We start from the raw sequence: 15,157 nt of genomic DNA on the forward strand, positions 1-15,157 counted from the left end.
TGTCATAGTTTCCAAGCCTGGAAGTCGTTCTTTCGTCGTAATTGTGTTCAATCAGCTTTGAGGTCCTAAAGTGGAAACAAAAGGTTGATCGCTGTATTATTTTATTTTTTATATATTTTATTTTTTACATATAGATTTTAATATTTAATTTAGTTCACTCTACATGGACAGCAGTTAACATTAAAACAAGATTACATTTAAGATGTGATAAAAAATTGATATTTAAAGTTTTTTACCATTGACCATTAACATTGACTTTTGTTTATGTATATATGACATTGAGTCTGCAACTTGTGTTATGATAAAACATTGTTATCAATGTTAGTATACTCGCCTGGCACGCTTTATACAATTCTACAATTCTACAATTTCATTTAGCAGAGGCTTTTATCCAAAGCGACGTACAACACAAGCAAGAATTTAGACTTAAGGAAAAAACCCTTAGTAAGTGCAAAAAGTGCTTCAGGTGTGATTGGTCACAGGCATTGCCGTCTAGTGGCAGAAGAAGTGCCGCACAGCCCCCCCTTTTTTTTGAAACCAAAGTAATAACCAGTAGCGATCTCAGCATCTGAGATTCAACAATCTCAGTATCACTACTTACGATGACAGTCAACATACAACATCACACAACTTTGTCACTGCTAGAGAATCATTAAGTGCTGGGTTTTGGACCATCTGACTTAATCTACCCCAAAGGGCAAAGAGGAGAAGAGTCAGGTTAAGTGCCTAGGTGTTCTCGGAACAATTGAGTTTTCAATTGTCTCTTAAAAGTAGAAAGGGACTCAGAACGCACAGAGTTTGGAAGTTTGTACCACCATTTGGGAACAACAGAAGAGAAGAGTCTGGCTAGAGATTTAGGGCCGTGCTGGGCTGGAAGCACCAGGCGTCTTTCGCATGCAGAGCGTAGTGGGCGAGAAGGAGAGTAGACCTGGATCAGGGATTCCAGGTATAGTTCAAAGTTTACTGTCAATAGTTGACAGTGTTTTCATGCTTTCCGCCATTTCTGCCACCCTGAAACATCATGCAGCTCGGGTGTCATTGAAATTTACCAATTTCCTACTCATAATTATCACCATTCATGTGCTTATAACTCCTCAATCCAGTAAATACAATATTTCCAAAGAGCATGGGAAGGCAGCATTTATGGCCTAATTAGACCATAACGATGTACTGTACATACATATATGTTAACCCTTTCAGGTCTTAACACACACAAAAACATTGGAATGGTGGATTTCTTCTCTAAATGCACTTATAAGTTGTTGACGTGTGATCAGCAGCAGTTATCCATCCGTAGCACTGGAGACCTTTCCTATGTATCTGCCTAAGAGTGAAAGATTAAAGTTGGAAATAACAGTTAGAAAAAATAACACACACAAGCTTTTTAAAAAGCTACAAAGCCAACCTTGGGTCAGTGCATGTTGCCAAACTACTTCCAAGGTGAAGAATCAACTTTAATGCTCATCATAGATGTACTTTCAAAAGTTACTTGTCTCCAAGTATTTTATTCCAGCTTTGGGGAAACTGAAAATGCTACCTGGAGTCCTCCAATAGAAAGTGCAGGCCCCGTCCTCTGCCAGCTCTCCCTCGACTGCTATCAAAGCTTTTATTGTCACTTTTGTCTATTACTGGTGTTCAGATGGAGACGTGAAGCCAGACGACTGGTAAATACAGCAGAGTCCACACAGCCAGAGAGCAAACTGAGCTGATCCTCAGCTGTGGAGGTAACTCAGTGTGTACACAGACACTGACAGTCATCAGACATGACATGAGATATGCTGCATATACACACCTGCACCACTGCACACAATCACAAAACACTATGACAGTCATGCATATGGACGTATTATCACCATGTTTCTCTTTATGTGAATACACTGTCCTGAATATGAACATCAGGAAACCAGGACAATAGAATGTTGAAGTAATGAGTCCTAAAACGCGGAAGTCTGTTAGCCCCTTAGCACTCCCGGTTCCCTCATCTAAAAGTCTATGCGTTTTTTGAATGGTTTTCGGTAGGATGCCTCAAATAAGGCCTGTGGTTAACACAGGCTAAAGGTATTGATATGTTTTGTTCTGCAACATAACATACGTCCGCTTAAACCCAATTTTTGAACTTTTAAGGTTTTACTTGTCTTAAAAAAGACGGTTGCTAACAAGTGGCTAAATGGGACTACAGTGTTTGTCGGACACATTAGACGTCATCACAGCAGACACAGAAACTCATTCAACCCACTTGTCCACCTTTACAGCTTTACAGGGTCCCACTCGAAGTTGTAGATTTATCTGTTTATAATATTTTTCGATTGTGTTTTAACGTGTTTTTACAGTGTTTGTAGTGGTGATGTTTAATACGCGCAATCACAAAGTAGTTTGTGTATAGCCTAATAATTGCTTTTTGCTTCTGGTGATATAATTTACACTTCAAAACACACAAAAGTTGTGTTCATCTGTGAAGATTATCATGTTGAACAAAACATGTAAGTCTCACAAAGTTATTTTTGCCACATATATATATATATATATATATATATATATATATATATATATATATATATATATATAGCTCTAAGCTCTAATATTACACAAACGGCTAATATGAAGTGATGACATTTTATATCAAAGTGGTCAAAGGCCAACTTCACTGTGACATCATAATGTTCAGCTGTGAGTGTAAGTTGACTGGTGCCCAAAGGTATACAACCGCTTGGCGTTTATTCTAGTTCAAATGTACATTTTTAATGCTTTGAGCTTGAAATATTAAAATCCCTTATACCTCTGTTGTATCTGGGTAGCAGCAGAAGATTCTGAGGTAGATGCACTAGAAGATGGAAAACTGGTTTTTGCTTTATTGGGCAAAATTACCCTTTATCTTTGTAACAATACTTTGGAAATAAAGTAACAAAGAAAGAACTGAAGGTAGGACAAAGGAGAGAAAGCACACTCCAGTACTCAGTGTACCTGACTTTGAGTGAGATCAGAAACATCATCCCCTTCATCCTGACTGCTGTTATAAATGACAGTGTTGATTCCTCATACAGATTTCATGCAACACACCCTGCATTATCACTGCAGCTGTTCCACAATCTGTTCAACAATTCCTTTGGCTCACATGCTCAGGAAAAATAATATCTGAATTTTCCCAAGTATTCCCTCTCAAAGGTGGAGGGAAAAGGAGCTGTAAATGATGGAGTGTGAAATATAATGTCTCTAAACATACCTCAGTGCTCTCACATTGTCAATATATTTGACTGTGTGTGTGCATGCATCTGGTTTACCTTTTTGCTTTCTTTGAAATGTGGTGCAAGTGTGTATGAGCCTAATTATCCCCACATCCTCATCAGAGTTATACAAAATTCTATTTCGAGTGGTTTAGTTGTTCCTTCAATAATCCATAATCCACCAGAAGCATGTCCACCTTAAGTAGAGACTTCAATGAAATCATTATCATTCACTATATAACTCAACCTGTGTTCAGTTTGGAGCAGCTTTCCAGTATTTGTTTAATACATGCAGTTCAACTCCATTCACAAAGCTTTATAGCCAATGTCAGTCATTCATTAGTAACCCAGCCATCTTGATTTAAAGGGGAACTACAACAATTTTACCAATCACAGGCAGTCAAACAGGGTCATTATAACCTTGGGCTTGGAGGCTATAATTTTATCATTTACAGAAAACCCACATTGCAAACTGACTGCATGAGTTTAAAAATGTGTGGCCATTAAGACATGGAAGGTCTGACAAACAGATACAATTTGATGGCATCATGGGAAGTGTAGTGCCAACACATTCACACTCCCAACTCATCGCATATTACAGTGTGTTAATTGGACTTTTGATGTCCACATATGACATGCTAGGTATTCTGGGTGTGTCTGTTGTTGATGTTCTGGGAAGCCGTGTCAGTTTACGCTTGTTAAATGCATTGTGTCTTTTCAAAATACACTTCAGTTTTAACAGAACAAAAAACAGTTTCTGCTCGTGAGATGCATACAGTCTTTCAAAATAAAAGTACAACACCGCTAAAACAACTCTTATTTACATTTCATTGTGCAACAAATGCATGTGGACAGGATTAGCCAAACCAAATCAGGTTGAAATGCTGCTGGTAATGATAAAAGGAGGGCGAGAGCACCTATGGGGTTGAGGTGATTGTGTGATCGTGTTGACATCACGTTAGCAGCATCCTGAAACAGAAATAGCTGATGCAGAAAAACACCTAATATGAAATATGTAGAAGTCCACTGACAAAGCTGCAATATGTGACTACTTGGGATAAAAATGTGTTGACTGTTGATACCACTGGAAAAAGATTGTTAAGAACTCAGCTATGTGAAAAGTATGCCAAGGGGTATTGAAGCTTTTTCTGGAAGCATCTGGTGGCCCATGGAGCACTTTGTCTTTCTGTATGTTTCTTCATTCATTTGTCTCTTATCTGCTGGGCACTTGGATAGAAACTAATTGGAATCAATGTCAACCAAAGCAGAAGAACAGTGTGGCGGGCACCAAGTCAACAAGCAGTAAAAAGCAATGCTCAGAAAGGTGAAGAGGGGCAAAGCCTTCAGTCGGTCTGGTCAGATCATGTATGAGTAATGTGGAGTAGGCAGTCATCCTGAGCACGTTTCAGACCGTCTCTGCATTGTATTAACATCAATAGCTTAAAAAGACCTTGGCCATGGCTTTTTTTTTTCAGTTCAGAGGAACAGGACTTCTGTGGGAACAGAGATATTAAGTTGAAAGGAAAATCCTCTCATTGACAACCTAGCAAAACTCCAACTGGCCAAGTCTGCAAATTTGATTTTTTTTTTAAGAGGAAGAAAGATAGGCTGTGAGTCAGCAGTCTTGTTTCCCATCAAGGCTCATTGGTATGGGCAGGAAAGTGAGTTTTGAAGGCCAGAAAACTGAGAAGCTGAGCCACTCATCGAGGTATTGGTTATGATAAAAAGCCATGCTGTGGGGAAGTGCAGAACCCACTTATTTCTCCTTTTAATAAAGTCCCACATAACCAACCACAGAGTCCTTAACATGTAAAGTCCCTGAATGAATAAAACATAAGCGTGGTGTTTCATCCTTTGTTCCCCTGAACACTGATTGACAAGTGATTCCATCTAAAAAGCTGCTGCTGGATGCAGCCCAGTTTGGCATTGCACATTTCTGCAAGCCATGGATAAGTTACATTTGCAGGTTTCATATGTATCATCAATGTTTCAGAAGTGACAGAATATATTAGCTGACTTCGTCATAAGGAGGGGAAGGGGGTAGTGGATGACATGACATCTAGGCAAGACGGCTGCCATATTGCAATCCACTTTTAGAATCTAACAAACAGTGCTGTATTTTAATGAGTCTTTGATGGCTTTCCAATATCTTTTCAGCCACCCACGCTGGGTGTTTTTTCAGAGACCCATCGCTGTGTTTCCAGTGTTGATATTGCCACGACAAGCAGTTGTTTCTTACAGACATCACTGCTTTTCAAGCAGGGATTGTGTTCCCAAAAATTGGTATTTTAAACCAAAACAATATTTTCCTAACCATAACCAAGTGCTTTATGTGCCTAAATCTAACCACACATTACACATCACATACCACAGCAATGTTAAAAAGTTAAGTTTCAATGAGGGCTATCAGCATCATGTTAAGTGTGATAAGATCAAGATCCATAGATGATGGATTTTTTTTTAATAAATTGCATTAATTGCCATGATTTCTGGCTTACATTCCTTTCTTTAAGAGAATGTATGGCACTAGGTTTTAAAGCTTGATTGATGATCGTGGTTTCATATGAAACCAGAAGACCCGAAGAATCCTGTGGTACCAGCCATATCATAGCTTCCCAGGAAGGGGGCTAAATAATGCTCCAAAGTTAGGCCAAATTTCGGCGAGGAAAAACAGCATAGCCATTTCACAGGGATTCTTTGACCTCTAACCTCCAGATATCTAAATGAAAATGGGTTCTGAATAAATCAGGTCGGGGTCAGATGTTTTCTAAAATAAAACTATGAGGTCCTTTTGTAATGCTATCGTGAGCCTGTGTTTGTAAGTACCTCACATCTTTCAGAAAAAAAAAAGCAGCTATAATGGCTCACACACACACACACACACACACACACACGCACACACACACACACACACACACACACACACATACCTCTACACACGCACAGGCACACACACAAACACACACACACAATCAAAGGCTTCACCCAAACACCTGGCCTGAAGGAGTGAAGCAGGGATGAAGGGATGAAAGGTGAACAGCGAGCTACTTGAGGTCGAGAGATACAGACAAAGACATGAGGTGAGAGAGAAAGAGCCAGGTTATTGCTGCAGGTATCAGAGTAAAAGCAGCAGATCTCACAGCAGATCCGATAGATTTTTACTCCTTCAGGCACAACACCAACTCTGGCTTTCTGCTGCTCTCTCTTCATTTGCAGCCACACTTTTTGCCTTCAGAAGATTCTTGTTTTGTTGCTTAGTGCTGAGCTGACTCTTGGTTTTCTTCTATGTTTTCCCTCTTTATTCTTCTTTGCTTCTGTCTTATATAAACCTGTCACTATCATCCACTGGCCTGTGTGTTCTCATTTCCCTCCATCTGTGTACCATCAGTAAGCCCTTTCCATACAGAGAGGGAAACCATAGTGAAGGATTAACATATGAACGAACTAAATGGACTAATTAAGACCAGACGGGGCTAAAACACCACATATACTTGGTCCTTATACTTTAACAGGGATGATTAATGTCAGTCCACTGAGGAAGGAGAGTGTAATCAATCCAGGGTGGCAGAATATAACATAAAGTACATGGCAGCGTTAAAGAAGCTGAGCACTTTCCAATCTATAAGAGGATGAGGCTGTTAACATTTCATTCTGTTATCGTCGACAAATCCCATAAAAACACTACAAGCAACAACTGGTGCATTACCACCAGCAGGTCAGTTCAGTTCAGTTCAGTTCAGTATGCATTGTTTTCCATAGTAAAAAGTTATGGATGGTACCTTTTTTTTGTGATACATTTTTTTTTTAGTTTTGTGCAGGGTACAGGGCATTCTAATCCTATTCTAATCCTCACTTTGAGAAATAAAGGTGGTGCAAAGTTGTTCCTATGTGCTTCAGCAGCACTAAACCCCTGTTCTTGCCTGACAAGAATGAATATCCCATAGTGAGAGACTATTTGTTCTGTAAATGTTGGTGTGCAGCCTCGTTCTGTGAACGGTTAACAGGGTGCAGACCTCACTCTCTATCACTGGTGAACAAAGAAATACAGCGAGTGCTGCTGGGCGGAGCAGTAAGTGACAACAACACCGCCCAAATGTAACAGTAGTTTGCGGTGGAAACACTGAACAAATCTAGAGTTATTTTGGTTCTAAAGGTACTATACTGAATGCTTTTTTTGGAAATGCAGCTTAGATGTGCTCAATAGTGTCTGACTTCCTTGCCCTTTCTGTGGCTCCCCGACCCAATTTTATTTGTGCCCACTGACGATGTAAACTTTTAAAATCGCCTCACAAGCATGTCTTTTTTTGTTTATCAAACATCACTTAAACAGGATGAAAGCAGCGCTCTTGTTGGGGACTACTTTTTAGCGATGGATTAATCATACTAGTAAATAGTGGCAGCAGGATGGTGTGTATATATGACTGAGTAAAAATAAACTACAGTGTGTGTTCATGGTAATGCAGGAACATGTTACCCATAGCCCCTTTCCACCAAATCAGTTCTGGTTTTTGAACCAGCTCTGTTCAGGATTCTTGCATCTCCATCAGTTTTGAGTGGAACCATTGTAATCAAGGAAGGTGTCACACAGTGCACAACAGAAGTAAATAGTAGAAGCAAAATCGTGGATTGTATTGATGACCTGCAAAAATTTGTCCTGTTTTTAAAGATATTTGTACATCACCAAAAAAAAATCCCATCAGGAACTAACAATTAATGAGACTTTTTGAGACTTTTCTGAAGATTTCTTGACTTCTCCATCCTGTCTTTCCAACCTGAAGGATATGACATGCCCACTGATGTCATCAGTTGTTTGCCCTTAAGGTCAAGAAAAAACTGCAGTTTTTTGGTGCTAGCTGAGAACCAACTTTTCACATTCTATACTAATTATGTTTGGTTGAAATGTTTGTTCAGGAACTAGAGCAGAACTGGTTCAATGTTGGTGGAAAAGGCGTATCAATGCAACAGTTTGGCTCACTGATGTGTTTTTAACAACAATGGAGCTCTGCGTCTCAGAGTAAGGAGATCTACCAGGCTGAAGATACACACAGTACTTGTTAGATAGACATTCAGTGTTGTTTTGTCTGCATGTGGGATTAACTGACAATAATAAAAATATAGACAGTCACTGGACTTACCCTTTAGGGAAAGATGGTGGTCGTGGATAAAAGTAACCAACTCAAACTGTTAGTAGGAAACCAAACCACTATCTATGTTGACCAAGACCTCCCTAAGAGGCTTTGGGGGTTATAACAGCATTATGGTCCTTCTGCTGTTGTTTTTGACAGGCCACGGTCATGGTCAAGATAAAGATAAAAACAGGTGTTTTTAGGCATTTGATCAAATGATCTATTGTTTTTCTTCTGAGGACAGCCTTGCTGCATGTTTGGGGCCATCCCAATCACTCAAAGAAAATAATGGCATTGAGGCATTGTTGGTTAGCATTGTCGCACCTCGGTTCGAACTGGGGGTGGAGGAGCCCTACTGTGTGGAGTTTGCCTGTTGTCCTTTTTTACCTTTTCAGCCCCCAAACATGTTTTTTTTTTTTAGTGAACCGTGACCCATATTTTGAATAGTGTTACAGAAAAACATTGTTTTTACAGAAACCTTGCTGTGTTCATGGTGGATATTGGCACAAAAACTTTTTACTATTAATAACCAAAAACTAACCAGTCATTAACCACAGGATTTTGCAGTGAAATATTAAGTTTCTGCTTAATAACTTACAAATGTTGCATAATTGGTATGCACGATAATATTTGCACATCATTGTCATCAGCAGATATTGGTATTGGTATTGGTAAATATCAGATTCATCCAACATACTGATATCTTTCTGTGTCACAAACTGTTTTTTTTTTCATTGACAAAGTGAACATGTACAAAACATGTTGAAGTGTTTTTCTTATTTTTCAAAATGAATGAATATTACACATTGAAAAACAATGTGTTTCATGTCTTGCATGTCTGCTGGACCATCAGGATAAAAGTATGATGTTAATTCCACTACAAAAGAGACTTGGTGATTACAAAGAGGGTAAAAAAGTGGATTTATCAATATCTGTTATCAGCCATATGAGTTGTTACATATCAACATATCGGATATTAGCGAAAAATCCATTATTCAGTGGTTGACATAAACATGGGTTGTGGGAGCCCCTTAGACTATGGAGGAAATAATAAAAATTTAGAGAATCAATTTATGGAGGGGAAGGCCGTCATACTGTAAAACAGTGTAACAAATCTCAGGAATATTTTTTTTCCAGCCATTACTTGGTGTATTTGAGTTATTATCTGTAGCTCTGTAAATAGTAGAACACTGAAAATAGCATTTATATCCACAATAAAAGGCACTGCCATCTCTTTAAAGTTTGGGGGTGTAGCCTATCCTAAACTGTACACTGTAGAGGAAGAAGTGGGCCGCATCAAACTGCCTGCAGAGAGATAAATATAAGACAACTCTAAAGTGCAAGAAAGCACAAGTTTTATAGATCAGATAAGGACTGAAGTCTTTGGATGTTACCAGGGCTGCCCCTTGAAAGTTGGAGACTCAAATCATCAGTTGGAGACCCCTCAGTCAACTGAGTGTGCTTCAAGTCAAGCAGTCTAGTCAGTATGCTGTGTAGTGTGCTTCTGGGGACATTTTGTTCTCAAGACTTTGCTGAGGAGTGAGTGTTCTTGACTGTCACGCTACTCTTTGGTAGAGGCAGCAGCAGCACAAAAGAAGAGACACTCTGCATTGTGAGGCTCCGAGATAACGGCATCTTCTCTCCTCTAAACAGAAGTAGTGAAATTACAGCTCACAGCAACTAAATATTGTACAGTATCTGGATTTTGTTTGTTTTTCTGTGGATTTGTAATCTGTTTTTAGTGCCATTAGCTTGTTTACTATATGACCACTTTTACATTTACATCCCGCTGAACCCTGATTAAACTTTAAAACCTTTATGGAAAAACAAGCAAATCTTCAAATATTCGTATATAGGCTAATGGTCAAATCTGATTCGATCTGATATTCTGAGTTGGGTACAACCCTCGACGTTACACTGCTGTTGAACTATGAACTGAACTGAAGTCTGTTCTGATACAGGATAATAATTTGTCCTTTCCTCTTTGTATGTGTGTCCATCTTTAGCTCCAGTCAGACCAGGACCATGGCAATGGCTTAGTCAAGTATGTTCTGTCTGGAGAGGGGGCAGGGTCCATCTTTGTCATTGATGAGAACAATGGTGACCTGCACGCCACTCGCCGCCTGGATCGTGAGGAGAAGGCTTTTTATATTCTCCGAGCCACAGTGGTAAACAAACGGACAGGTCAGAAGCTGGAACCGGAGACAGAGTTCACCGTCAAACTCCACGACATCAACGATAACGAGCCGTCGTTCAGCAAAGAAGTTTACTCCGGCAGTGTGCCTGAGAGGTCTGATATTGGTAAGGAAAGAAGAGAGTTCTTGATAACACTTCTATGAAGACCACATTTGTAGTGACTACACACATAAACACAATAGAAAACATTTCAGTGGCTAACTTGGCTTGCCTGTTTGGGATGGGGACAATATTTGCTAGCTAGCTAGCTACAGCATATAGCATACTCACTTTGGATTTCAAGTGCTGCAGCAGTTTCTGTGCACTATTTTACTCCTTTTTGAAGACAACAATGCTGCAAATGGTGACCAAGAAAGTTCCCCAGTCTTTTTAAAATCTGATTCTGTGACTAAAAACTCTGACACATTGTCTTTAGATGTCACAGTGTCACACTTTAGTGTTTAAAATGTATAAAAGTAGTGTATTTTAGGTATTAATCACTTGTAATACTGCATAGATTCTTATTCATGCATGCAAGTAATTACACTTGAGTTAACACCAATAATGAAACATTATGATGAAGCATACATTATTAGAAATGCATCAATGTGTACCTCACTTTACTTAACAAATAGAATGATAACTTATGATACTGCATTCACTGTTATATCACACTATGAGTCCTTACTACAGTTGACCGTTGATGGGTGTCTAGGTGAGTATAGGTATTTATAACGCATTGTAAGCCCCAACAGTCAAGCTCTACTTTATAACTAATTAAGTACATCCATAAGACCCTTGCCACTTTAAAATCATTATGTCACATCTATGATATTTTATGACTGTTGATATAGTGCATGAGTAAGTGTTATGTGTGTTTATGAGTGTAGTCATTAAGCATTATGAATGCATTATAGATGTAGTCTTCATAGAAAGTATTGCCCCTTTTTTTGTTATGTCACTATAAGTGACATTATTTCAAAAATTCTTCCAAGTAATTAAAGCATCATAGGGGTAGCCCAGATGTGGTGATTCTTGGGTCACTGATAACTATGTCAATGTTTCTCTCAGGTACATCAGTCATCCAGGTGACAGCTACAGATGCTGATGACAGTATGTATGGGAACAGTGCCAAACTAGTGTACAGCATCAGCCAGGGACACCCGTACTTCTCTGTGGACCCAAACACAGGTATGTTTGACACAATTATCTTTGAAATCTCTCTAACTCTGCATGTTGTACAGAATGGTTTTCACTTCCAGGAAAACCAAAGGCTTTCAGATACAGTATATCTACATATCATCAGAGGTATGAAGTTATGTAAGGTCTTATTTTCTCAGAGAACCCACAGCGACAAACCCTAACGGCAGAATTTATGGGGAATGTTCATTAAAGTCTGAGAGTCCGAAGGAGGGGAAGTCATTCAAAAAGGAAAAAGATTGGGCTGGGAAATGTGTTAATATATGCTGCTCGACAGTGTCAGGTAGAAATGCTGCTGGTAACAACAAAATATAAGGAGCTGAAAAATTTAACCGCATGCTTCTGTTTATATCCTGGCATTAGTCACAGCGTCCCGGCATGTTAAAAGCAGATGCAGGAGGATATCTGGGGTGTAATATGTAGACAGAAAGGTCCACTGACAAAACAACAATATGCAACGTCTTTGGGTGAGAATTTGTTGATCTTTTCATTGATTAGAATCAGCTATGCCTCTCAAATATGAAATGTTATTAAAACTCAGGCATACGTACAAGAACTTTGTCAAAAAGAGAATACAGTGTGAAATCAGCAACCTTATGATTTGAATTAGAAATTATCTGAAAAAAAGAATAGTTTGAATGCTTTTGATAGCCTACAGTTTTGGAGATTTGGAGCTATGAACACATTTCAGTCGATATCAAGCAAGTACTAAAGGCTCCAGTCCCCATCCAGATGCATGAAGAGTTGGAACTTGATGTTATCTCCAGTCCAGACTTCCTGAAGCTTCTCAAAGTAAAAGCATCAAAGTGTAAAGCTGCCACTGACCTATCTTCACTGATATCAGCCTCTCAGTCAGACATCCCAAAGTATCAGACTGTTCACATAGCAGTGAAGAGCTAAAGCTGTGAGTTTTTGCTTTTCTGCTAGCATGACAAAGCATGAAAACCAGCATGGAAAAAAGTGATGGTATTTGACCCTATGAGACTCGAGCAGATTGGTTTGATTTCCTTCGAAAACAGTGAGAATGAAGCAGACATGCTCCCACTTCCTTTCTTGCGACTTATCAGTCATGACATGTCAAGTCCAAAACATTAAAGCTCGGTCTACAAACCCATTGTGATTTCATCCTTCTTGTGTGGGTAGTCCTTTGCCATCCTGCAGTGATAGACAGTGCTCCTGGTACCGCTCTGATAGGTCGCTGTATTTGCGTTGCAAAGACTCATCTGTTTTCCTCCACCTTGACTGCTGCACACCCATGATGTGTGCGATCTGTAACGCTTCATCATCAGTCCCAGGTTTGGGCTAGCAAGGGCTGGCGTGTTTCCTGGCACCACTTCTCCTTCTGCTCTTCCTTCTGTTTGTCTGTCATCTCAGTCTAGCATGACAGTTTTGGCAGAGCAGGCTGCCCCCACAGTGTGTCTAGTACGCACAGTGATGGTGATGCAGCACGTAGATGTTGATCACTGCTCTCTGCTGCATGTTATTTACATCTCTGCCACTGCTGGGGAGGGAGAAGCAGAACCTGCCAACCAAGTCACCTTCCAGCCCCCCTTTGTGTTTCTCTTGTTTTCTGTAGTGGTCTGGCCTAAGCTGTCTCTCACCTGGTTCTCCACATGTTCCGTCACTTTCTCTCTCTCCACCCTCTGTCTTTCTTTCTTGTGATTCAGTCCATTAAAACTCTGCCAAAGTGCCATTTAAGCATGAGACAGGTCACTACAGTTTTATAAAAATATTAAATAAATAAACGCTAATTTGGCAAGAACCTGACCTGATTCAAGCCTGAGAAATTACAGCCCGGCCCAGCCCAATCCAGGGAGGTCGGGTCAAGCTCAATCGGATTCGGTCAAAGTGTCAAAGCTCTAGCCCAGAACAGATAAACCTAATACCGGCTCTACATAAGGACATCTGCATTTTTGCATCGACCACTGTAGTTAGAAACTCCTCCACAACGAGAGAATCAGAATTTTTTTTTTCTCCACATGAATCTGCTTTATTCAATGTTTGACTGGTTTAGACCTCTAGCTCGGCTCCTGGTTAAGACCTCTTTCAACACTGAAGAAGTTCTAACCAGGAGTTTCATCTGGTTGCAATCTGTAATCCTTGATGTTAATCTTACAAACTATTCCTTTGAAAGCCCTGTCTAACAATAAAAAAGGTATCAGAGTGGATATGGCCTTAAAGGTTTTTGTAGTACAGTGGTCCGTCGCTATAACGCGGTTCACCTTTCGCGGCCTCGCAGTTTTGTGAATTTTTTTTAGTACAATTTTGAATGTTTTTTTTTTTTTTACAGCGCATTGTGTTCTGCGTCCTGATTGGCTAAGGGACTGTAGACCATTGTCAATCAATCTCCTCCGTGCCGTGTCTCCTGTACAGTACAGAATGCGTTCAGCTTGCAAAATTTACATAAATCTTCGATCGCTAGGCATGGTCGGAGGAACTGTGAAATACTCGTGAGTCACTATTAATAATTTCTTATGTGTCCAACCTCGTAGGTTTATCGTTAAAAATTAAATTTGTTAGTTCTAAAAGCCATCATAATTATTTATAGGAAAACGTTTATATTTTTATTTCTCAAACAAATGTTTGGGCCTGAAAACAGGTTTTGATCTTTGGTTTCATTCTATAATACTGGACTTATTTTTCTAAGAAGGTTTGAACTTTGTGTTTGTGTTGATGTGTTATGTTATGATGATAATGCCTGTCCTAGAAAAGTGTATAAAGTGTGTAGTGAGGGGTTTTACAGCCTTAAAACATCTAAAATAAAAAAATTGCAAATTGTATTATTGTATTATTGTAAAAAATAAAGCTGACTACTTCGCGGATTTCGCCTATTGCGGGTTATTTTTAGAATGTAACTCCCGCGATAAACGAGGGACCACTGTATTGTATTTTCTAACGTTGGACAGGACCAGGCTAGATGTTCGCTCCTGTTCCTAGTCTTAAAGCTAAGCTAAGCTAAGCATGCCCTCACTCCTGCTCTGTACTTATGACATTAGATTGATATCCATCTTCACAAGACCAATTTCTGCTTTGTCCTTAACTTCTGTGTGGTGGAAACCAAAATGATTGAATGTGTTTTGTGACCTGCTTATCAGATGCTTTGAAGTACTATTGAAGATATGCCAGATTATATCTGCAGAACACATGTAAACGGCTGTGTATTGATTGAAAAAAAAACACAATATCAGTGTGACAGATGGCAGGTCCTCCTCTCAACCGCCCACAGAAGAAACAAGAGTAAACACAACTGTTTGAGTCGAGAAAGTCAGCTGTGTTTCCCTAAGTCTCACATCAACTGGTACATTTTAATTGGAAACAGCGCGTTCTCAGATTGCTCTCTAAAGTTTGATGGAGGATTCTGTTAAGAGGCGGCTAAAGATGAACACAAAAAGAAAATGAAGAGCAGATAGAAACCAAAGAATGTGTGATTTTTTC

At 39.5% G+C, this 15,157-nt stretch overlaps 1 protein-coding gene across 1 annotated transcript in view; it reads left to right on the forward strand.

The window, feature by feature from the left end:
• The window catches only part of cdh6 (cadherin 6), a 134,212-nt gene that overhangs the window by 59,689 nt on the left and 59,366 nt on the right, over nt 1–15,157 (forward strand). Inside the window, exons 3-4 of the mRNA XM_042498026.2 lie at nt 10,354–10,648; nt 11,594–11,713. Coding sequence (XP_042353960.2) covers nt 10,354–10,648; nt 11,594–11,713 — 415 coding nt within the window. The remainder of the gene's footprint in view (nt 1–10,353; nt 10,649–11,593; nt 11,714–15,157) is intronic.

The sequence above is a fragment of the Plectropomus leopardus genome, chromosome 12, assembly GCF_026936395.1.
Source record: "Plectropomus leopardus strain MGB_pleo_1.0 chromosome 12, ASM2693639v1, whole genome shotgun sequence".
Lineage (NCBI taxonomy): Eukaryota > Metazoa > Chordata > Actinopteri > Perciformes > Serranidae > Plectropomus > Plectropomus leopardus.